At 41.1% G+C, this 25,026-nt stretch overlaps 2 protein-coding genes across 2 annotated transcripts; both read right to left on the bottom strand.

The window, feature by feature from the left end:
* Nucleotides 1–1,733: 1,733 nt before the first annotated feature.
* Nucleotides 1,734–19,684, bottom strand: CASP2 (caspase 2). Its single transcript, XM_079312082.1, has 10 exons — nucleotides 19,325–19,684; nucleotides 14,026–14,193; nucleotides 12,505–12,580; nucleotides 11,036–11,130; nucleotides 9,449–9,625; nucleotides 8,209–8,337; nucleotides 7,704–7,794; nucleotides 4,374–4,523; nucleotides 4,188–4,297; nucleotides 1,734–3,635 (listed from the first exon to the last, which is right to left on the bottom strand). Exons 1-10 carry the CDS (start codon nucleotides 19,472–19,474, stop codon nucleotides 3,501–3,503), a joined length of 1,281 nt encoding a protein of 426 aa, XP_079168208.1. The 5' UTR covers nucleotides 19,475–19,684; the 3' UTR covers nucleotides 1,734–3,500.
* A 2,308-nt stretch (nucleotides 19,685–21,992) lies between these two features.
* On the bottom strand, nucleotides 21,993–24,656 carry TMEM139 (transmembrane protein 139). Its single transcript, XM_079302878.1, has 2 exons — nucleotides 24,063–24,656; nucleotides 21,993–22,781 (listed from the first exon to the last, which is right to left on the bottom strand). Exons 1-2 carry the CDS (start codon nucleotides 24,308–24,310, stop codon nucleotides 22,316–22,318), a joined length of 714 nt encoding a protein of 237 aa, XP_079159004.1. The 5' UTR covers nucleotides 24,311–24,656; the 3' UTR covers nucleotides 21,993–22,315.
* Between the last annotated feature and the right edge of the window lie 370 nt (nucleotides 24,657–25,026).

Raw genomic sequence — 25,026 nt, forward strand, 5'->3', positions numbered from 1 at the left:
ATGCAGATGACTGGAAACAAAAGAATATCAAACTTCAACAGGAAAGAATTATTTGAGAAGTGGCAATATCAGCAACAGCAGGCCAAATTGCAGTGAGTAGGACATAGCACTCATTCCTAGTGAAACAGACTCACCAAAGCTGCTGATCCTGCAACAACAGTTGATTGTAACTTCTCTGGACATTTCCATTTCATTCCCTTCCTTTTAAAGAAACTGTTCTCTGTATGCATATGCTGATGACATAATCTATTCCATAACAGTATTACATTTAAATACATTTACAGTATTACATTTCCTTCTCCTAACTTAATAATTTATTTTAATATAGTGACAATTCTCATACCCTGAGGGGCAAGAACAAACTTATACAATGCAGGTACAGTGCAAGTTAGGAGTCTCATCTTAGCATAAATTTTATAAAGACATTTTATAGATGTTTAGCCAAACCTTTTGATGTTTTGGAAGCATATGCTCTCCTTCAATATCATTCTGTATATCCTAATTCTTAAGGGGACCAATGACTAGTTTTACAAAATCAAACCCTTTATCCATTAGCAATCACAATTAGGGAAGCAAAATCAGTTTAGAACTAAATTAATTTACTGAATTGTTCTGTTCATAAATGTGGCTCTCATGCAACTCAATATTTTTTAAAATACATTGTCTACATTGGGTTCACTGTTTTCACTCCAGACCTCAAATAAAACCCTTGACCTTATTCTTCTGGTTTCCAGACAAAATGTGAACCTGTTAACATTGCCCTGCTATCCCAACTGTTAAAAGTAATTCCTTAATCTATGCTAGTAGCTCAAAACTTACCTATGAAAATGCAAACATCTTGTTTACTTCATCTTCTGGCCTACTAGAATCACTTTCTGCCCAGGCAGATGTTGGTAATTCCAGTGCTAACATCAGTACTAGATTTCTTGCATCAGAATTTGGTATTTTTAATAAACCAATGAACTCTTTCACTAAAAAGAGATCATGGAAGACAGGAAACAACTCTTCAAGGTGTCATGGATGAAACAGGGTAAATGGCAACCTCTGGTGGATCTGGAGGCTGGGGATTATTTTTAGAACTTAAAAGAACAGAGCTTCTACCTTCTTATTTCACACTAGTTGACTTTCTCCCAGGTGCATTACTTTGATCTCAGCCTCCCTGCCCAGCAGCAAGATCATGGCTCATTTGTCAAGGTGGAACAGAAAGTTCTGTGTTGTACAGCTGCTCCCAGTTACAAGTCTTGGGCTTTATGCATCAAGCCTCCAAGCATTCCCAGGCATTCCTTCCCATGCAGCTCTCTGATCCCCTGGACCTTTCTCCCCTTCCAGAATCTCTCCAACAGATGGCATTGTCACTTTTCAGCCTCTTCCTCCTTCCAAGGCTCCTTTTTTTCCAGGAACCCTTCATTTTGACACCAACTTCTCCTGAAGAAACACCAAGCCCCAAATTTTCCCAACATCAGTAATTGATGTGCTGAAGCACAACATGAGCCTCCTGCTTGGTAGTTCTGCCTCACATCTCTTTATTAATGTATCAGTCTTTGTTCAGCCCAGCTGTTACCAAAATCTACAAGCAGCTCACAGTTTTTGCAGCTGTAGGTAGCAGGCTTCTGCCCAAAAGTTCAAAACCCCCTCTGGGATGTGCTATCTCAAGAAATTACACAAAATTCTCTTTATGTAGAAGCTCCATTTCTGCAGAGGTCTAACTCTCTAAATGGAAGACACTTCACAGATTAATCAAACAACTCTTTATTTTGACACCTCAAGGCAGTAAAATACAAGTATACAAAAGATATACAAATGTGGCAGTGATAATGCAACTTGATGCAATTCTACAGAAATTTAATCCATCAGAATGGACTGCTTCATCAATAAAACTATCTGTAAAATATTGCACCATTTCATAGAGGGAGCACTCAGGAAGACAGTGTTTATACTCCAGGGAGGTACAGGAGCCCCTAAAGTGGTATATTAGACTTCAGAGTAAGGCACCAATTGGCAAGTATGATTCTTGTTCTGTTCATCACATTGTGTGTAGGATAAATGCAAGATAATGCTGCACCTTTGTCAGCTGGAGGAAACACAGCCTTCATTTTCTAGGCAGAATAATAAAAAGAGCACATGCCCAGTTTTCCAGCCTCCCTCCATATACCTTTGTGCTTCCCATTCATAATTCTATCCTGAAAAATATATTTTAAAAGCCATACTTACATTTAAAAAAGCCAGGAATAATGCCAACTTAGTGCTACAAAATGGAGAGACTGGGAGTGAAGTGTGCTGCCCATAGTCCATATGTAATCCAGTATCTCAGGATTTAGGCTCCACTACAAAAAGAGAACAATGCCCACCTCCCACGTCACATGAACTGGGAGAAACTGCAGTTGGACACAGCAAGACATGAATTACAGCATGAAGAGACTGTGGAAGGTATTTCCAAAAGAAGTGATGAGAGGTTATGCTTTTAAATGATCATGGATTAAGAAAGAAAACTCACAGAACAGGATAATAATGTAACACTCTTCCCTCTCATTTACAAAGAAAAAAAAAACTGCAGTGAAAAATAATCCAAGCAACATGCTTAGACTGTAAAAAAGCTGCCTTGAATATTTTTGTTAATTAAAAAGACAAAAGATCCTCTTGTACAAGGGTGTAGAGTTTCAGGGCTTCAGTTGTACAGTGCAATTTATAGACTCCTGAGAAGCTGGTGGACTGAATGTCTATTGTGACACAAGTACTATGCAAACAAATTCCTCAAAAGGAATATTCCATGCAGTTGCCCACTCTTGGGACTAAGGGGAGTTAATCTAGAATTTCTAGATTCAAAACTATTTCTGGGGCATTTTATTCAGGCATATTTGTCTGAGTCTCTATGTTTTGTTGATAATCTGGGATATCTTGTTCTCTTGATAATTTGGCTATAGAAGGAATGTAGAAAAATAGACTTTTAAGTGATCGAAATGGAAAGTGTTGAGTACTGAGAACAATAACCTCCCATTTTAGAGGGGGAGGATTCTCCTTTATAAGGAGCCCTTTTCTGATGTGCACAGGAGTCAACTGTCCTGTATGAAGAACCATGCAGAAAGTATTTAAAATTCTTAAAGTACAAGCATAAGACAAGTAGCATCTTTTGATTGTTTTTCCTTTCAGAAAGCCTTAAGTTAAAAACTGTACTAGAAGTCCATTTCCATTTTCATATTCACTTTGTTTATAAATGTCCTTACATCTCCTTCCAAAAGATGTTCCCACTTCTTTGCAGTTCCAATGCTGATCCTGTTTCCATCACTTTCAATACATACAGAGCCAATTGGGATATCAGAATTTTAAACCCTGAACGGAGTCAGATTACCAGGAGAGTTGCCAGTTTATTTTAGAAAAAGACATAAAGAATTAGACTGGCACTTCTTGCCTCCCATCTGATGTCACAGCTCCTAAGAGTGAAAACATATCCACAGTGGAAGTTCAGCTTTGGCAGTATCTCTCTTCAAACAGAGCTGGCAAGGTTATTTTCCTGGTAGATAGCCAGGAAACAGGTAAAGGTCCCGACAGAGTGTGCTACAATATTCTGACATTTCCTTGCAGCGGTGAAATTCAGTGCCTGGAGCATAACCTTCTCGTTGCTTGATTTGCCTATTCACCTAGATGTGAGATTTAAAAAAAAAAAAAAAGTAACTGCAAGGTTTCAAAAGAAGGAAGAAAAATGTCATTTCTTTCTGTACTCACAGATTATTCTGTTTAATGCAATAATTAGTCCCCTAATTATAGGACGGAGAAAGAACTAGGGTGCAGTTCCACAGCAGCTCAAGTTGCTGTGGTCACACTGCTTTTTTCACTCCTTCCTCCTCCACTTTCTCAATCTTTACCTTATATGAGTGCTGGTGCTTTTGCAGCTGTGTTGTGTGCATGTTCAGGGAATTAATTCACCTAAAAAAAAAAGCTATTTCTATAGAAGAAAAGTAACTGTTGGCAGGCAGCATTAACTCTGCTAAGTTCACCATGCGACCCACACTATGGAACAGAAGGAGTCAAAGAAACAGCATCTTACTTGTGTTAAACTGCTATGGAACTGTATATAAAAATAAGTAAATAAAATGAGGAAAGAACGAGGAAACAAGGCAAGAATAAGTGCTTTAACAGCACTAGATTAATCCCAGCACAGGAGTGGGGGAGCAAAGGCCCCTGTGCTTTACCTTCACCAGCATGTCAGCCACGTGGGTGTGCCGGGCGTCCTCCGCAAACACCGCGGCGAGAGCCTCGACGTACCAGGAGCCGCGCCGGGTGTTCCGCATGGCCGCGGTGCCTGGGAGAGAGGCCAGCGTGAAGGCTTTGGGAGCAGGCACACAGCACTCCCTGTGCCCAGCAGCCAGGGCCAGTACCTCTCAGACAAGCGTAGCCACAGATCATGTCCGAGCGCGTGGGCAGCCGCAGCCCTGGGCTCTCCTCCTTGTTCGCGTCGCTCTGCTCGCAGCCCGGAGAACCCGACCGCTCTCTGCCGTCTCTCTGATCCACTCCCCGGTCCAACTCATCTGCCGTGCAATAAACAAGGACAGGGAGAAGGGGAGAAGAAATTATCCTGAACTGCTGGAGGCAGCTTTCCTGTACTTCCTTAGTTTTGTGGTCAATGCCACAACTACTGTCAAGCAGAAAGTGTTTGCATTAACTTTAGGCTTTCTCAGCTGTTTTAGAAAGTTCTTCTGCACAAACTATTGCACCTGCTTAACCTAACATGACTGGATCTGCATGCAGATTTCTGCTCCCACCTCTTCCTGTGCAGAACATGTGATAACCACAAAAGGAGGGAAGTTTCTGGTAGTTTTCCACCATTAATGGAAGGATTTGATGCCTAGCTATGAAGTTTTTATTTTCCAGTCACAGCTACTTCAGAAATATCCAAAAATGTCTACTGCACTTTGCAATGCTAACTATCTATTTACTGCAGAACTCATATAAGGGCTGTAATTTTGGTTGCTAAGATTTACACCCAGGATATGTAGAAAACCAAGTATTTCACCTAGTTTTGATTACAATACCACTTGTTTCAATTAAAAGCATAAATTGTGCAGCAGAAAAACGCAAAATAATCTGACCTCAAACATAAGAGAAGTCCATGAAGATTAGTTTAAAATCTGGAGTGCATTTAATGCCCTTTCCAAGATGCAAGTATAGATATTCTCAATTGGTTTTCTACATGATGCAGAATTTCCATTATAATCTCAAGTAATTACTTAGTGGTAGTAACTTTGATGGTCTAGCTGTATTGCAAGAAAATTAAAATTACAGATTTTTCCATATAATATTGCCTTTTTGTTTTTTTCTTTCTTCTAAGATGAGAATCTACTATTCTTACTTCCTACCAGCAGAATCCAAATCTAGTGTCCACTTTAGAGGCCTTCCCCCTAAGATGTTTCTCAATTTCTATTGCTAGCTCATGCCTAAATAATACATTTGAATTTCTAACCCTTTAACAGGCAGTGGCACAGGTGTCATTTCATAATTATGCTCAGAAAGTGGTCAGTTCATAAGTCAGCAGTATTGTTCTTTTCCTCTAAAAAGCAAGCAGCAGTGGGAGGGGTGTGATTGTTGAATTAGTCTCCATAGTTCAAAATTTCATAATGGCTTCCATTAAGTTACTTTCTCATCTCTTTAGGGTAGCAATGTAATTTTTTTTTCATTTTTAAACACACTTTTTTCTTGTCTTTTATCATACTTCTCAAAATCCTTCCAGCTCTCTGTCTTTTAAAAAATTTCGTGGACTGTTCACTGTATATTTTATTTCAGAAGACTCAGGCAATTTTACTGTCAGATTCTATTATTCACACTGTCATCGCCCCATTATGTATAAAATCAAAACTTTTTTTTGATTAAAGCTTCAGAATTACCCATCTTGTATGCATGTCTTCAAACACCACTTCAATCAACTTTAAAAGTTGTTTTAAAATGTGTAAAGCACTAACCCTTTGCATACTTAACCTCTAATTCACAGAGCCACTGCCAAAGATTCATCTAGTGTGTTTAAATTGTATTGAAGCTCCCAGATAGCTGTTCTGCCAATTAATTTAAATAACTGCTAACTACCCAGTTATTAGCATAATTTTTCACTCCTTTGAATCTACTACATTAAACATAGATACTAAACAATAGAAGAATAACTTATGCACTTCTCATCTTGCTTCAACTATTTCCAGCTAACTTGCAAGGTACAGATAGATAGACTACTATTTCAAAGTTGACAACACTATTTATACACTCCTTTGAATGTTGTCTAAAGGATACACATTTTTTGTTGACAGTTCAATTACTTTGTAACTGGCTTTCCCCTCCAATTATTAATCAAGGCTCAAAAGAGGTTAGACAAGGGATGTTTATGCCACCTTGTTGTTTTTTTAGTTAATCGACTTTTTCCTTCCAGTTTTTCAAGTATCTTAATCCTTTGTCTATTGCAATATCTTAGTTCTAAACACTGTGCATAGCAAGCTTTACCACTCTTCCTTAATTGCAGCTTTTTTGGGAATATGAAGGCCAAGCTTGATTTCTTAGCCTTAACAGACCCATTATGGTAACATTACAGTCAAATAAACATAATTACCTAATGAGGTCAGCTGAAAACTCTGGCTTATTACACTTATTTCCACCCTGAGTCTACAGACTCACATTTGTTCAAAAGTATCTAAATCTTCATTCACATAAGGAATGCAATCAGATTCAATTCATATTGTAAACATGCATGTTACAATATTCCCAAACACTTAAAAGGATGAAATATTTCTGATCACCCAAATACTTCATGTAGACTTTGGGCTTTTCCCTGCATTGGAATTAAACAAGAGTAGAGACTAGAGGATAAACTGTAAAGCTTGCTAAAAATGAGAAAGAAGGGAGACAACTGCAAGAAACAAGGGAAAAGCATGGGGGAAAGCATGCACACTAGGAAAATTCCTCTATCACAGTGGAAAAAAAAGAAGCTGTAAGACAGAGCTTCACTTTGGAATATCTGCAATTTCACACAGTCCAAGTACTTGAGGGAAAAATTTGGTCATTTGAAGATCTGCAAGGTAGTTAGTTACTGATGTGTTTGTTTAGTTACAAAAGGAAGGAAAAGGAACAACCAAATTAAAAAAAATGGTAAGAAAGGACAGAAGAAGAACAAGTCTATAAGGATCATGAAAAGAGTTCTGTTTAATATCATGTATGTGGAAAAGGGTGGAAGGAAAGTTCATTTGAGGCTGAAAAGTAAAGGAAAGAGACAAAACCCCAAAAATAAGTGGAACCAACTCCGACAGCTCAAGAGACAACCACAAGAGACACAGCACATGGAGGATCAAGAAAAAGACAGGACCTCAGCAAGACTGGTGCTAGTGAACTGCTCCATGCTGTGCTGCTATTTGTGCATCATGTGCCCCACTCCCCCTACTGCAAAGGCACAGCACGAGGAACCTCAGGGAATGAGTGGGATGCAGCAGAGCTTTATGTCACTGAGGTGCTCTGGGGTCTGCAAGTCAATGCACACACCTCATGCAGAGCTAAAGACACTTACAGAGCAACAGATGCAGTGGCAGCAGCAGGGCAGAGGGAGGTGAATATGGGTCCCACTTACACCTGAGAGAAGCAAAGAGGAAAGTTGACAGCAAGTTGAATGTGGGGGTGTGCATGTGTGCAAAATGAGCCTTAATGGCATGCCAAGTGGCTTTTAGTGTTTGGGCACTCACCTCCACGGCAGGCCTGAATAAAGAACATTTTGGGCTTATTCTGGAGATTTGGGCAGTTTGCATTATCAAAGAGCCGGAAAGCCTCCTGCAACTGAGAGAGGAAAGAGGAAATTTCTTCACTGTAGCTTTCTGTTAGCCAAACCCAGACTCACTTTTGTTTCCCTGTATTTTGCTTATTATCTCACCAGCCTTGGTATCCTCCCCTTTATCTGCAAACTCAATGTGTGACAAACACATCCCTTTTCCACCCCCTCCTAGGTTCATACTTGCTTAGGTTCATGCACTCTACCTAGTATTTAGACAGAGAGATGATTTCTCCTACCTGCTATTTTTAATTTCCACACCTCTCACAGACAGTCCTCTGCTGTTTTCTTCCCTCCAGCCCTTGTTTTTTCTATTGAAAAAAATGTCAATCCTGTCCTGCATAATTTCTTTCCCTTTTTTTTTAACATTGTTACTTTCCTAGAGATAACCTACAACAAGAGATGAGGACTCAGCAACACACCTCTAGTAGTTTGCCATCACTGCCATAAACCCCACCTTCCACACCATGGGAAAGCAGGGCTATAATGCAGGAATCCACATCTCGATGATCTCGCAGCTTGGAGAATCTCTCCAACGCATTCTGCATCTCCTAGAACAGGGAAAATATAAAATAGTTCAATGCTTTCCAGACTTCCACAGGGAAAGTGAATCAATTTTCTGGGAAGAACACAAATGGCCCTCCTGTTACAAAGAAAACCCCTACACACATCAAATTTACATAAAAAAGATGTGTTCTATTAAAAAAGAAAAAAAGCAAAATATTCTTGTTCCTTTATACAATACTCAGTCTTAAGTATAACACTGTGAAGCAGGAATCACTTAGGTCAACAGAGGAAACCAAGTGATATTTTGCAGAAGTTTTACACTGACACTGGAATCTGACTGGGATATTGGAGCAACTTAATAGATACATGTGACTGTGACTTCAGGCATTCAGACACTAGTGGTCAATTCAAAATTTAAACTGGAAAATTTCAGAACCTCTAAGGACACGGCAGGTGCAAATATTTTGTATCATTGTTGCAAAAGTTCTGTCCTTGAATAAAACACTCTTTAACAAGTCCTGTATCACTTGAATTCATAGGGATTTAAAAAGACTAAGATCAAATGACGCTGGAGAAGACAGCCACTGCCCTAGGGAGAGTAGCTTGATTAAGTTAGTCATGGAACACAACCAATTTTCCTAAGTGAAGCACATACACATTTTTAGTGAAGACTGAAAGGGTGGAACTGAACTACATGGATATTGGAAGACTGATAAATAGGATGCCAATTGACTTCATCAGTGAAAGGACTTGAAAACATCACAATAGCAAAGGCTACATCAAATATTTACAAAGTTTAATTTTTAGGAGAGCAGAACACTGGAAAAGTCTATCTAGAGTAAACTGGAGACTTTATTCATTTTAACACACATGCCAGGTGTGGTCTCAGAATTCTTGCCCCTTGCACTAGGGTCAGATGGGAGGAGTACTGGGGTCAGATTGGAGTACTATTATCCACTGGAAGAACTCAGCCTTCCAAGCTTTCTCATGTTCATCAGTATGAGAGCAGACACCATCACGTTTAGCCTTATTTTCTATTCTTAAGTGATAACTCACACCTTCAAAGCTTAGCAAGTATCAAAAGGAACCTCTGGAGACCATTATGAAGCAACCCCTCATGCACACGAGCTGTGCAGAGCGGGATGAGCCCCTCACCTGTGCAGTCTGATCACACAGAACAGTGACCCGGTAGCCGAGCCGCCCGAACAGCAGCTCCAGGGAGGCGCAGTCCACGTCCCCCCCTGCGCGATATTCCAGGTCGCTCCCGCTGCTGAAACGGACATTGCTGAGGATCAGTGCTAAGCCTCGGGGCTCTGATGTCAGCTTGTATGCCTGAAAGGAAGATTAAAAACAGGTAAATTTAGACTACACAAGGAAATAATGATGTGTTAGAATAGAACAGCAGTCATTCCACACCAACTTGATATGCCTGCGCTTGCCAGCCTCCACAACTGAGTGCTGCAACACCATCATTAATAAGTTAGACTGGCTTGCCCTAGTCCTCATTTTAAAAGAAACATTTAAAAAGCTTATCCATTTCAAGCAGTGAATTAGATATTGCTAACATTTTCCCCTTTTCTCACCCCAGCAGGGCCCCACATATTTGTGTCACCCCCATCAAAGGACAACACTATGTAAAGTTTAGCTAACATTTCTTAATTGCTGTTGGGAGCAGACAGAGATGTAAAATAGCAATGAGTGAAATTGAAACAGCAAGGAACTGTCAGTCACTGACTTTTAAAATTATGCAACTGGCAAAAGAGATTAACAGGATAAGAACTAATTTAAGAGGGGTGTCTACAGATTAAGTTCCCTCTCTGTCCCTACCACTCTAACAACAACAAATCAATAGTAATTCACTTACAAACACGCCTGTAAATTGGAAGCAAAACTTAACACCAAAAGAGAATATCAAATAAGGTATATCCAGGCACAGATGTTAAAGGACCCTAGTCAAGCTCACACTGGCACTGCTTATCCATCAAGACCACCCACCCAAACAGTTCCAAAAAACCCCACAACAAACTCCCAAAAAACCAAACTCAATCCAAACAAAAACCAATACACAAACAACTGTTGTGTTATACACAGAGCCTCAGACATGGTATAACCCTAATGAAGTGCTTATCCCATAACACAAAGTGATTTTTCCTTATGCCTACCCCACCACAATCTATCTGCTTTACAGACAGAATCAACAAAAAGTAGTTAGATTACATACTTCAAACACTGCAGCAGAAGATTGTTCTACCCACAGGTAGAATTCTAGCACACAATCCTGATCTGGTTCTTAAGCCTAAGGTCTCTATTGGTACAGCTGGCAATTAAAACAGCCAACTTACTATTGAAAGCATAGTTCCATGATCTTACAGTCATTTACAGGGTTTGTCACCTTCCAGAAGATGAGGACACAGATAAATAAACTTGAGGCAATAATATGGACAGCTCACAGAGAGCAGTAGTAGAGAAGCTGTTTCACGAAGCTCTTCATGATCAAAAAAACAGAGGCAGAGATTTGTTCAGAGTTACAGAACTTCTCAGGATTTCTTGACACTTGTAAATGAGAACCACATCAAATGGAGCACGACTGGTGGTGACACCTTTCAGTTACACAAATTGCACAACCCTGATCTGCATCCCAGTGAAGCATTTCAACTCAATTTGAAGTGGCACATGTTCAGCTCAGAGATCCAAACATCTCACATCTCTCACATCTCAAGATTTTCTCTGCCAACAACTTACCAAGTGCTGATGACTGCGATAAAATTCAGGACTGCAATACTTCACTGGAGGAACTGAGGGACCATCTCCATTATCCAAGGAGTGTTCCACTGGTTCTGTGCAAAACCAAATATATCAATAAAATAAAAAAAACAATTCAGACACAAAGCCTCTGCATTAAGGTAGAAACTTGCAAATTCTGAATTATATTTATGCATATTTCATGCCTCCAAAAATTGTTTGATCAATGACTACTGACACAAAATGAAACACAGAAGAGAAAAAAAAGGTACTGTCATGGTATACTTATTTTATTTATTTTAACTGACAGCTTTTATTTTTGTTTGCATGTGGCTTAGCCTTATCTAAGGCCTAGTCTACAGAATATGAAAACAAAATTCTCATCTAATTTAAGATCCTTGTGCTTTCTGCTGTTTTGTACAGTATGTTCTTACTTTCAGAGTTTGGCTGACAAAATGTTGCTAGAAAATTTCAAATAGAATAGCTCTTTCCTTTCATAAAAGGCCTCCCATGCTGAACACATGCATAAGTGATCAAACGAGACAATTTTAACTTTCACATAGTGCAAAGCCTTTTTCTTTTTTTATCTGCCTCTGAACACTTTCCTCTGGATAACAGCAGACAAGGGGAATGATAATCACTATTTGCCATTTGCAGGCAAACACTCACTCCTCTGTACTGAAGAAACTGAGCTAATGACATTCACAATCTCTTCTGAAATCCTCTTTCAGCCTTTTGAGGCATGGCTCTCCTGGTTGGAGGAGCATATGCTCTAAAAAAATCAAAACAACCCAACCTAAAACCTTTCAAAATATATAAAAAAAGTTTCCAAAAAATTAGACACTTGTTCTTTAACACCAGAGAGAGCTCCTAGTAACCAGCATAAAGGCAAACCTGTGGTTAGGGGAAAAAATACTCCAGGCATTACCAGAGGCAACATAAAAACTAGCAAAGAGATTCATTCCAACAATTGTATATTAGACCAGTCCCCTGGTCTAAGTTGCAAATGCATGTTAGTGAAAAGCTGATTTGCTGCACTTGAGAGAAGCTACAGAAAACCAAGTTGGACCCACATACCACATATAAGGCCTTAAACCAATTTTTTAAGAAGGAAGTCTTGGTTAGAGAATATTGCCTGAAGGCAGTATCTTATCACAGCACTAGCTCAGTGACATTCTATTACAAATCTTAGAGAAAAATCTTTGCAAAATGTAGAATTTTACTGACACGTACTGTTTTAAGCAACCAAGTATCCCATAAGAACAAGTGAAGCTAACAAGAAACATGTATTGGTTTTCTCTTCCCATATACTATAAAGTACCCTCTTCAACCATAATATAGTCAGTTTACTGTCAAGTTTGTATTCCTGGGATGAGAAAAGTAGTGGCAAGGTTATTTCTAGACCTGAATTATGGCAGTATTAAGAAATTGGCAGGAGACAATCAGGTAGCAAATCATGAGCAACTCACCAAGCCAACGGGGTCTCTTTGAATTACAGGACTCACTGACAGGGTGTGGAAGATCTGACTCATGACAGTGTTCAAGCTAAAAGACATGAATAAATCCATGAAAAAGAGTAGCATAAAATAGCTAATATTTCTCTAGAGTAGAAAGGTGAAGTTATCATGGAAGAAAAGATACATGCATTTACATACACATAAAAATGACTGAAATATACTATTATGGTCCACTTCCAAAAGAAACATCAATACAAAACAGCAGCAGCACTTTCATTCAATGTGAGACTCCTCCCCTTCTTTGATTATCTCCACTTCTACCCAAATCCTCAGTTTAGAATCTTCACACTGGGGTCATCTTAGCTTCCCTGGTTTCAACAATAACTTGGTTTGTCTGGTGATTCCTATATTTTTGCTTGCGGACAAGATTTCATTGTTTGTAAAGTAAAGCAAAATTGAAAACGAAAAAATAGAAGGGTAGTCTGATTAATTTTACATTTTAATAAGGGAACATTTGTTCAGAAGTATTTGCTCTCCTTTCCTTTGTATAAAATATGTTTACTGAGAGTTTCCATCCTTGCCAGTGCACCAAGAACATGGAATCTTTGCAAGATTCTTCCTTTAGGACAACACTAACTACACATAGTGAAAAGGTGAAAAAAAATAACAAAAGAAAGAAATAAAAGTACTTGCTTCCTTAAGAGTCTATTCAGACAATCACTGAATATTAAATAAAAAAAGTTCAGAGGAAAAAATACTTCCCTTTCAATTTTTGTATTATTGATACACATCAATTAAGAACTTGTTGGATGCAAGAAAACTGCAAGAACCTCGTACAGTTGAATAAGAACTGCACAGTCCTGTGCCTGGGGTGGGTCACTCCAGGCACCAATACATCCTGGGGGACACCCAGCTGGGAAGCAGCTCAGCAGAAAAGGACTTGGTGCTGCCAAGCCAAGCAGGAGCCAGCAGTGGCACAAAGGCAAGTGGTACCCTGGGCTGCATTGGAGGAGTGATGCCAGCAGAAGGGATGAATCCCTCATCCCTCACAGAGGATTCACTCCTGTGTATGAACACCTGAAAGGAGGGCACAAAGAGCACAGAGCCAGGCTCTTCCCAGTGGTGCCCAGTGACAGACCCAGAGGCCATGGGCACAAACTGAAACACAAGAGACTCCCTCTCAAACACCAGGAAACTCTTTTTTATTGTGAGTGAGATGCCAGAGCACTGGAGGAGGCTGCCCAGAGAGGCTGCAGTCTCCATCCTTGCAGATATCCAGAAACTGCCTGGATGTGACTCTGGAAGCCTCCTGAAGGGAATAATTGAGCAGGGAAGTTGGAAGAGATGACTTCTAGAGGCCCTTTCAACCCTGTGGCTCTTCATGAAAATTCTCTTCTACCCAAGTTTCAACTTGCAACAAACCATGCTATCCTTTGTAACCATTGAGTTTTCCCCATATGATAAAGTTCCTTTTGTGCCCAAACCCAATCTGAAACACAAGCCAAGCATCTTATTTTTTCCAAGCTGTTGTACCCTTGCAATCTCATGGCTGGGGTTGCACATAGTCCTCAGGATCATTGCCTCCAGATGCTGCTGCTGGGTCTCTCTCAGAGCTTCACAGAAGGCTGAGAAGGCGTGGGGGCCTCGCTTGGGCAGCAAATTCAGGAATTCCACATTTCGGTCAAAGCTCCCAGACTTGGCCTGAACCCAGAGAGAAAAAACCAAAATACATACTCAAGTAACACCCAACATAATTAACTTTCAATGAATCATCATAACAGCTTTTTTAAAATTATTTCAGAAAAAAAATTCCACCTGTTCCCTGTTTGCTCTTGACAACACAAGCCAACAATTCATACATAACTACACACAGTAATACATTGTATTCTCCCTAAAATTTTACTTCCAGTTACTGCTGGAATAGTATCTACTTCTCACTGAATACACAAAGCTGAAAACATGCTTCTACTACTTTCTAATAGTTTGTGGTCTCATGCAGATAGTCAAATCTCCAGAAAACATTAAGTAGCATAATTATTATATGCAGTCAATTCCAGAATGGTATTTCCTATGTACAGACAAATATTTAAACCAATGAATCAATACATACTAGTATATGTGGAAAAGTAGCCAACAAAAAATGATAGTGCCAAGAAGTTCTAATTTTTAGAATATTAACAAGTATTTGCCAACAAAATGTACAATTTACACAATTATACTCTTCCCTGTGAAATCTAAACCACACACACAAAAAAACATCACATACCAAAATACTGGGTATTAGAAATAAATTTTATTTATTTAGATTCATCCTATTTTTTTAAATTATCACTTAGATCCAAGATTTCTCCTTTCGGTGGACAGTTGGGAGTAGCTGATCAGTGACACAGAATTAAGGCCTAACAATACAGCAATCACATGAAAACCAGGGAAAAAAAGATACCTTGAGGAACACATGTAAATCTTCTGCTACAGAAGATATCACACCATCTGGTTTCATTCATAATTATCAAGCTCGGTGTCAAAAATAATTTGTTTTTTGCCCCAACACACTGTTTGAGAGGATATTGCAAAATCTTGTTGATCCAATGTTTATAAACCTATTTACAATTTTAGATCTATTAATTCATGATTGGCTAAGAGCATTTATCTTTATCAACAGTGTTCCTTGATCTCAGGGGTCTGTCCTTTCCCTTATTTATCAAACTTTTTTCTATAAATTGGTCTTGATTTGCTACAGGAAACAATTTTCTTTCATAAATAGCCTCTTTCTCTTAACAGTGCAAGTACCATTTCCTGTTCCCACAGGACCCTGAATTTTCAGAGTACTATTGACTAGAAGTACCAATAATAATGTCTTACTTGTGTCTTCCCAGAAGTACAAAGCTACCTTTCTCCTGGTGACACTGCTCCATGAGTCCATCAAAAATAACCAGCTCCATGTGTTTGTATCTTGCTGTAAGATCACTGAATTTCATTGTAAGTAATAAAGTAAATTGAGACTTTATTTCTAAAGTAGCTAATGAATTTTTCTTCCTTTCTAATAGACCTGCAGCTGTTTTGAGATAAGCTGAAGGTCATTCATCTTTTTCACAGTCTATGACTCTAAGGCATAAATGATAGTTAAGAACACAAGCTGACCTCAAGAACCAGAACACTAGTTTTATTAAAAAGTTAAGAAATTCCCATAATGTTCATGCCCTGCCCTTTGCATGCACTGAAACCAGCTTTTGGCAGACTTCTTTCTTAATTCTTCCTTAAACACTCTAAGGGCTGTGCCTCCTGATATGACTTCATCTTCAACATCACATTTAGGTCATGCTAAATAATGTTCAGCAAACATTCAGAAGTTAATAAGACATCTCTTTCATTTTATTTCCCAATACATCCTTAATTTATTTCCTTCCCCTCACAGATGGGTTTGATAATCTGCATAACAGAAACTAGTAGTAAATAAATTCTGAATTCCTGTCAAAATTTTGTATTAGTCTTATTATACACTTGCAGAATCTATAGAAAAATCATATATAATTGACAAACATCCTCATCAAACTTGTCCCTTGTCAACCCCAGTGATCCCTTAATTATTGTCTAGTGATCAACAATTTAAATCCTGTATCTATAAAATCTCAGCCTTTGATTACAGCACAGATTACTCAACTTCTTTAAAAAGCAAGAAAGCTCTTGCCACCATATCTGCAATTTTAAGAGTCTCTCCCAGAGCCCTGGAAGAACATCTGATGCTCCAACAAGAAAGCATTTATGCAAGCAGATGTTGGAGCTTGCCTTAAAAACAGCCATTTCCACTGTCCCACTTTATTTCCACCATAATTTTTTCTCCTGCATTTGAAACCCTCCTCTGCTGGGTTTTCACCTAAATAATTAAACATCATTTTCACTACAAAGTTAACACAGTGTTTTTCTTTAATCTTTATTTAAAGTGTGTACAGTGGAAAAAACTCACATGGTTTAGTATCTTTCTGAATGACCCAATTTAAATTCAATGTTGTCAGATCCTACTATCTCCCCAAATTTCAGACATCAAAGGAAGCAGCTTCTATTTACTGTTTCTTCTCCCATGTTGTACACCTATAAACTCTTTACTTACTCTCCACAGTCCTTGTGAGCTCCTCATCCAGTTCAACCACCTTTGTTTTCAGAGGCTCTTCCTGCAACACCCCCCCCCCCACCATTTTTACTTGTGGTGAAGTTTCAGTACTGCTTTGACACCTTACACTTGGAAAAAATATCATGCTTCATCTCCTTGAGCTCCTTGATTTATTTCACTTTCTTTACAGAAATTTATTTAAGTGCTCTATTTCCAAAACCATTTTCTTCTTTTGTTTAGCTTAAATCAAGCCAACAGGACCAGTGTGGCTATTGTGTTTTCAAAAAAAGATTATTTAGAACATAACTATTTATCCAGATCTTTATTTTGTGACTTATTGTGGCAGCAGGAGGATATATATAGAACCAGTCAGTTATAATATCTAGGAGAATCCATTCTCTTTCATCAGACAATGGCATTTGGCTCCTCCTGTTTCCATTAAGGTACCTGACCATCAGCATCACAATGCATTTTCAATAACAGGCTACTTAACAGCACTTCCAAGACTGTGCTCACATTTGACAGACAGGAAGAATATTAAAAATTCACAGACCTGCTACAGGAAAATGAAAGGTAAGACGAAGTGTTTTCCACTTGATTTTTTTTATAAATGCACTTTACTTTTTCTCCACAGCACTGTTATTATGCCTAGGACTATCCAGTAAATGTTCATTTCTGTCCTTCTAGTACAATGCATATTTTGCAGTTCCAGCTTTCCTTCTACCTCTGCCATATTTCTATTTTTGTTGCAATTTCCAGATCAATAGCCTGCAAGAGTAATTCAAGTCACTCTGTTCTCTTGCTCAGGCTGCTGCTGCTATTTATAGACATTTAAGCTCTTAGTTAGGTGTGTGTAGAGTATTAGGCATATTTTTTCCACTAAGCTATTACTCTTTACCTGACTTACCTGTCATAACACCTTTCTTCTTACTGATAAACCATTACTAAGTATTGTTGCATTCCCCTTTACTCAATTACATCTGGAGGGGAAAATTCCTTTAGGCTTCTGCCCTTCAGTCTCAGTTTAATACCTTTTAACTATAACAGCACCTTGCCAAGAAGAGTACTTTCTCTGGCATTACCTTGAGAGGATTTTTCCCTCTTTTTTTTTTTTTTTTTTTTTTTCCCCCAATTCTCCCTGCTCCTCCTTAGGTGACAAACTGCAGACCACCAAAAGCCCACCCCTATTCACCATCCACACTTCAGCAATGCTGTTGCTTAACCCCTGTGGGCTGCTAAGCACCAGAGACTCAGTCACTTCCTCCCCAGGAGGAATGGTGGGGAGAACCCAAATAATGAAAGTGAGAAAAGTTGAGATAAACATGGTTTAATAAAAGGTAAAGCAAAAGGCACACACACAAAGCAAAACAAAGAATTCATCCACTACTTCCTGTTGGCAGGTAGGTATCCAGCCATTGCAAGGACAGCAGGGCTCCATCACTCACAATGGTGACTTAGAATCCCAGAATATTCTGAGTGGGAAGGATCCACAAGGATCATTGAGTCCAACTCTTAAGTGAATGGCCCATACAGACCTTGGCATCATTAGCACCATGCTCTGTCACTCTGTTTTCCCTTCCTCCTTCTTCCCTGACCTTCACATGCTGGCCATGACACCAAACTGAGCGGGAGATCCCTGGGGTCACCTGGAGTCAGCTGTCTCAGATGTGTACCCTCCCAGTTTCTTGTGCACCTCCAGCATTGCTGGTGGGGTGAGAAGACCTTGGCTCTGGGTCAGCACTGCTCAGCAATAATAAAATACCAGCTACTACAAAGAAATTAACTTCTCCAGCCCAAACCCAGAGAAGTCCTTGATTCATTCTCTGGCTGTCACTGTTCCAAGGTATCTTCGTTCTGTTCCACTAGGGAATTGGTACTATTTCAAGTCAGACAGCCTGCAGCTCCCACAAATCTGCAATATATCCTTGACAGGCCCCATGAGGCATCCAATAGTATCTTTGACACTGCGTCAAAGTATACAAAGTGAGTCACATTATCTTTGACAATGACTCAAAATTCATCAGGAAGACATTTCTCCACTGCTATCAAAACCTTATCTGTCTCAGGTTTACACTTTCTATAGTCATGCCCAAAAAATAGTTCATAATCCTATTTGTCAACATCCGGTCTTTATTATGAAACCCTGAACTTTGCTAAGGGACTAAAACCTCCCTCTGCTCCTTACTTGAGCCCTGACTTGCACTCGATGTGCAGCTTCAACCACTTCCTTTCTACTCTGCTCTCCCTGGAGACCTGTGTGTCCATCCTGCACACTGTCCTGTGCATTACCATCCCCCTGGGAGAAATCCCAATTTCCAATGACTTCTCTCCACTGCACAGGGAAAGTAACACGACCCTAAAACGAAACAGCATTTGTTATTTCACAGTACTGTTTTACAAATACATAGTATTCCTGCTTCTACATGCGGAAGAAAAAAGAAAAGCACAAAATCACAGTAAAGGACTGGAAGCTGCGACCCGATCCACTAAGCGCAGCCTGCTGCACCTGCACACCAGAACAAGGGAATCCTGGAGGAAACGCACCTTTTCTTGCTACAAAAGCACCTTCCAGCTCTCCTGCGCGCTGCAGCCGAGCCCCTGCAGGTCTCTGAGGCCATCCCACCGAAACGCGCAGGCAGCAGGAGTTTTTCCATGCTGCCTGCAAGGAACGACACCGAGCTCAGCCGGAGACAAAGCGCACGGCGCAGGCGGCAACCCGCGTACCTGTATCATTTCCACCATCTCGGCGGTGATGATGTCCTTCTCCACCATGTGCTCCACCAGCACATTCAACACCAGCTGCTTTGCCAGCATCACCCGGTTCTTCCTGAGCGCTTCCTGGTGGCACCGCTGCATGCCGCACGCCGCCAGCATCCCGGCGGGAGCGGGCACGGCAGGGCAGCACCGCGCCAAGGAGCCACCCGCGTGTGCGCCCGACCCCGGGCCCGGAGGAAGCGGCGGGACCCCGCGGGCCGCGGCCGCCGCCTGACGACGGGCGGGCGGGAAGGAGCCCGTCCCGCCTTTTCCCGGCGGGCGGAAAGGGGAGCCCGTCCCGCCTTTTCCCGGCGGCCCCCGCGATTCAAACGGCGGGACCCGCTTCCCGCCTCTTCCTGCTCAGGGCGCGGCGGGGCCGGGCCTCGGGGAGGAGCGGCGGCGCTGCGGCTTTCCTGGGAACGGGGAGAGGAGAGAGTGCCGGCTCTGGGCCTTTTCTTATTTTTAAACCTGTTTTAATTTCTTTACCCCTGCCGAGATGGGAGATCAGCTGCGATCAGAAATGAAAGCGTGCTGTAATTAAGAGGGAGGGAGAAATGGAGCACGCGGGATTGCAGAGAAATAAAAAGGGAAATATAAAGGGAAAATCAAGTGAGCGTCCTAGTGAAAGCAAATTCACAGCTCTTATTACAGAATCGCTGAATCAATTGGAAAAATCAGTTGGAAAAGACCTCTGAGATCATCAAGTCCAACCTTTGACCAAGCACCACCATGGCAACTAGACCATGGCACCAAGTGCCACATCCAGCCTTTCCTTAAACAGCTCTGGGGATGGTGACTCCACCATTTCCCTGGCAGCCCATTCCAATGCTCAACAACCTTCCTGAGAAGAAATTCCTCCTGATTCCAGCCTGACCTCCCCTGGCACAGCTTGAGGCCAATTCCTCTGGTTCTGTCTCTGGCTGCCTGGGAGAAGAGACCAAATCCCACCTGGCTACAATCTCCTTTCAGGGAGCTGTAGAGAGCAATAAAGTCTCCCCTGAGCCTTCTCCAGGCTAAGCAACCCCAGCTCCCACAGCTGCTCCTCATACCACTTACAAAAAAAGGCACATAAAGCTTCAGATGACTTTTGCACATTATTCTTGAGGACACAGATATCCTATGTCCTGGTGTACAGGAATTCTATCTGCTAAAGCTTAACACATGTCCAAAGGCTTGACGGTCTTTACAAATGTTGAAGACAAAATTGTACTGGTGACATTTTGGATCTTTGTTTTGGCTAGCTTTTTGTCTGTGCTGGTCACCTGAATTTCTTCCTGACTCTTGGCAATTTGGTGCACTCAGGCAGGTCCTGAGTTGCCCAGTTTACAAGTCAGAGTTTCCATGCTTGTGCCACACCTTTTAGTGAGGTTTTTTTCTTCTCTGTTAGCTGATACAGGAGGGAAGTGCAAGTATTTTGCATGAAAGAGACCACATTGCCTTGGTCAGCAAGTTTGTCTCTCCTAATACGTCTGTGATAGAGGTATCTTAATTGGTTCGTCAATAATGATAATAAAGTGATTCAGCTGTCGATTCAGAAGTGGAACTCCTCTCTTTTCTAAGCCAAGATTAACAAATAAGCAGAATGCAAGCAAAAGCATGGCTTTGTGGAGTGTTTCTTTTGGGAGGAAAAATTACCATTGCCACCAGGAATTTTTAAATCAATCCTGTTTATTTATAAACAACATAAAAGGTATTTTTTTTTCTGCTTTGAACTATAAAGAATCAAACAATAAGAAATAATTTATTTGCTTCTAGCCTATGGTTTATGTTAATTAAAGATGCAGCCATGAGCCAGGCTGTGATGATTGCTGCTCTCCTTCACAGGAGATTCAGACAACCTTTTTTTTTTTTTTTTTAATTTGGACATTCACCAGATGCAAATGCATCTCTTTGCATACTGCAGACCACTTTGACACTGCAGAGACAATCAGTTTAGCTCACCCATTTGAAAAGGCAGAGCATCACTGATCAGTGAGAGCCAGAGGCTGCCTACAGCCTAGACCCATCATGATGAAGGCCAAATGTGTGTTGGGAGTGTTGTCCTCAGGTGCTCCGCTGCCTTGGCAGACAGACTGGACCTTTCCAAAGCCCACAGGGACCTGGAGGAGCTTTGGCCTTTCTGTGCATGATGGCAGTAAAGTGTCTGAGGCCATCTGTTAGAGAACACCTGTAATACAGCAGCCATACACCCTATTGTGGAGTCATGAAGTCCAAGCAGAGTATGTGTGTGTATCCCATGTGTGGGTATCCCATCACTGGCCTCTCTTGCAGGGGGAAAACTTATCTCCCTCTTGTCCTCACTGACTGCGTGGGACGATAACTTTGAGAACAACAGAAGACATTTGATGCATACTATCAGCTTTTCAACCCTAAGTGACAGGTACCAGGTGGTGCCAGCTTCCCGACTGAGTCAGACACTCTCACCTCAGTCACACTGCCATGCAGCACACTTGAGGATGTGGAGCAGGTGTGGCAGTGGGACAGTAACAAAGAGCTCAGACCATAAATTTGTGTTGCTGCAAAACCAGCAACATGGGGAGTGCAGGCTTGTTCTCTCTGCAGGGATTTTGGGGTGGCTGATGACCACACAGCACTCAGCAATATTGCTGTTTGCAATGCACAGACAGAACGTGCTTTGTGTTGTTTCTATTCCTCCCCTTTTCCAGGCAGGTTCTTCTGGCTGCATCCTTCAGTTCTTATTCAGAGGTCTTTTGGCAACTTTGTCTCTTCTCAAGATTTACTTCTCCCCTCCAGTTTGAGAACGTTGCCATACATAACACAACTTTCCTCCCTGTGGTTTTACGTATCTGCCGAGACAAAGCAGTGTGGTATTGCATTGATTTCTATTTTGTGCAAAAAGATTCTAGTAACATCAGAAGCTGTGGCTGTAGTTCAATTCTGGTTCAAAGAATGGTGAGACAAATGTTTAGGCAAAACATTTTCAGCCGTTTTACCATCCCTCTAGGAGCATCGTGCATTGGGGTGAGGGTTTGGTTCTGTATTCGTGGGAGGTGAAATCAGTCCTAAGGCAGAGGGCTGGTGAGCATCTTCAAACACCTCATCGCTGATGGCCGTCTCGTAAGCAGGTGGTGGAGTGAGCGGCTCCAGTGGTTCAAGCCTCTCTTCAACATCTTTCTCCTCATGGATGTCCGAAACAAAGCGCTGCAGTCTGGGGGGCAGCACCAGCTGCAGCTGTGTCCTGGAGCCTGTGTCTGCCTCAGAGGTGTGCATTGTGCCTGGCACTGGCCCCCAGAGAGCCTCCACCATCATCTCTTGCTGGGCAGAGGATTCAATGACGACACTGTACGGGGGAGGCTCGCTCAGCGGCGAGGGCACGGAGCCTGGGTTGGATGCAATTGTCCATATTGGTGGAGCTGACATGGTCATCACCTCCTCATAGGTGGGTGCTTCATAGGCAGCGTTCACCCTGTGCCAGAGAGCAGCACTTGTTATTTTTTTGCGTAGTTTGTGTTTATAGTACAGATCATGGACTATAGGGACTGTGCTACAATCAACAAGGGGACTGAGACAGGGCATCTCATGGGGGATTGCTGTGTGGGATATCCTGCCCCTGGATCAGCTCACCTCTCCAGTCAACTGAATGTCCTTCTTAGTGGCATAGAAAATAGCTCACCTGACCATCTTCCCACACTCCTCAGCGTTAGTGAAGCTACCCACACTGTTCAGTTCAGTGTCCTAGGCTTAACCTGGTGTCCTCCTACACTTAAAATTTATCACTAAGGATTGCTAACTACTAGTTATCTCATGGAATAAAACAGGACCTATTTTTAAAAATATATTAGTTCAATGTCCATCCATTTTTAAGAAGTGGAGAAAATTAAGTACTTTAATTTAGTTTAGATAAGGACTAGTTATTCCATGTTTAAAAGAATTATCTGCAAAGGAAAGAAATGTTACTTTGGAGACATTTTTCTTTTCAGAAATATTTTTAAATAAAAGGATACTAGTTTTCTTCAAGTATGCCCCCAAACTAGTAGGGCCCAATATAGACTTCTTTTTTATATAGCCTTTCTAAAAATAAATATTTTATTTGTGAACATCAAGTCATTTATGCACATAGATAATGATTATCTGGATTATACAAGGAAGCAAATAAAGTTAACCTCTTCAATGACAGCAGAAAAACTGGGGTTAAATTAGGTTATGCTGAGAACCTGCAAATGAACATGAGGCCAAAAAGAGGTGGGGTAGTATTTAGTATCTCTAAAACTCAGGGGTTTTATTAGTGTCAAGCAGAAATTTTAAGAGTGGAAACACACCCAGTTACAGGTTTCTCTTAAAGTTTGCCAAGAAACAGTTGCTCTAGAGATAAGGTTTATAGAGCTAAACCCAAATAAGATTTGGTATTGCTTCTACATTTTTTCTTTTTCCTTGTCTGACTCATTGTTTGGCAAGCCTCGATTACTCAAAGAAAAATAAAATAGGCCTGGATCAGTTTAACATTGGCAAGTTTTAGTGGATTAGTTCCCAAGGGGAAGAAAATATATATTACAAAGGTACAGGACATGCGTGGCATTGACTTTGCAACCTCCACGTCAATAGTGAGGGAAAGAGACCTGCAAAGGACTTTTGTCTTTGGGAATGGAGTCTGCATTTGGTGCCTCGGGGGAAGGGCAGCAAAAGAGAGTTTAAAATGGCCATGAGTGAGGTGAGAGAGGTAAAGAGGAGTAAGCGGGTTGCTGCTCACCCTGCGTGGCTGTGCCTGCTTGGAGGAGCTTCGTTTGCGTCATGCCGGTGCTGATTCCTCAGGTAGCACTCGGCAAACACGCTCAGCAAATAGCCAACGAGGCACACTCCCCCTACCCCGAGGAAGAAGTAGCCTACTGGGTTGATGTTAGAGGAGATGGCCAGCATGGTGACCCCGATGAGGAGAGCAGCGGTGAACAGCAGCAGCAAGGTTTGGCGGATGTTCTTCCAGCGTGTCTCTAGCCACATGGCAGGAGGGGTGTTGGCAGCAGGCACTTGAGAACAGATGGGCACTTAAAGGGACAGACATCTGTGGGAGATGGAACAGTTTTTTCCAACGTGAAACATGGGCATATAAACACATTTCTAAGTATTGTGACCGCAGTGAAAACACACACACTCGAGTACATGCACGTACATCATAAGCCTGTGCACACCAATGTAAACATATTAGAATTTCCTGTGTGCATGCACATTGAATAGTTGGAATACTTGGACACAGTTGCAAAACATAAAACACATAAGGAGACCCATTGGCACTTATTACCAGACATATCTAAAAATGTCTGGCTTAGCAGCAATGTAGAATGAGGTTACTGCAAAAGCAAGACATGGAATAAATATAAGGGTTAATTCTAGGACATTTGTGCCTTGCATAATCGACATTCAAATACTCATTCAAATCCGGAAGAAAAGCAGCATTATTTAATAGGCCTGTAGGCCTGTCTGCCCTGCTAAAATGAGCATCTTACTTCAGTGTAGCACTAGAGCAGTAATGTAACTTTAGGTTCTGGATATAGCTAGGGTATGTGTGTTTTTGTAAAACGTAGGCATTTATTTCAGTATTTGCCTTTATTCTCAGTTCTTTCTCTGTTGATGTGCTTTTTTTTCTCTGTTCTCAGACACGAGAGCCTTTCCTGTCCCCCATTCCAAACCCCATTTCTGTGAAAGGGACAGCAGTTGTC

This window comes from Erithacus rubecula (genome assembly GCF_903797595.1).
Source record: "Erithacus rubecula genome assembly, chromosome: 1".
NCBI classification, from domain to species: domain Eukaryota; kingdom Metazoa; phylum Chordata; class Aves; order Passeriformes; family Muscicapidae; genus Erithacus; species Erithacus rubecula.

Coding starts and splice junctions, on each gene's coding strand:
- CASP2 (XM_079312082.1), bottom strand. CDS start 19,474: ATGCTGGCGGCGTGCGGCATGCAGCGGTGCCACCAGGAAGCGCTCAGG. Junction 8,338..9,448: donor TGTGTGATCAGACTGCACAG/GTGAGGGGCTCA, acceptor TCCCTGTTCTAG/GAGATGCAGAATGCGTTGGA. Junction 4,524..7,703: donor TATTCAGGCCTGCCGTGGAG/GTGAGTGCCCAA, acceptor ATTGCACGGCAG/ATGAGTTGGACCGGGGAGTG.
- TMEM139 (XM_079302878.1), bottom strand. CDS start 24,310: ATGTGGCTAGAGACACGCTGGAAGAACATCCGCCAAACCTTGCTGCTG. Junction 22,782..24,062: donor AGCAGGCACAGCCACGCAGG/GTGAGCAGCAAC, acceptor TCTCTGGCACAG/GGTGAACGCTGCCTATGAAG.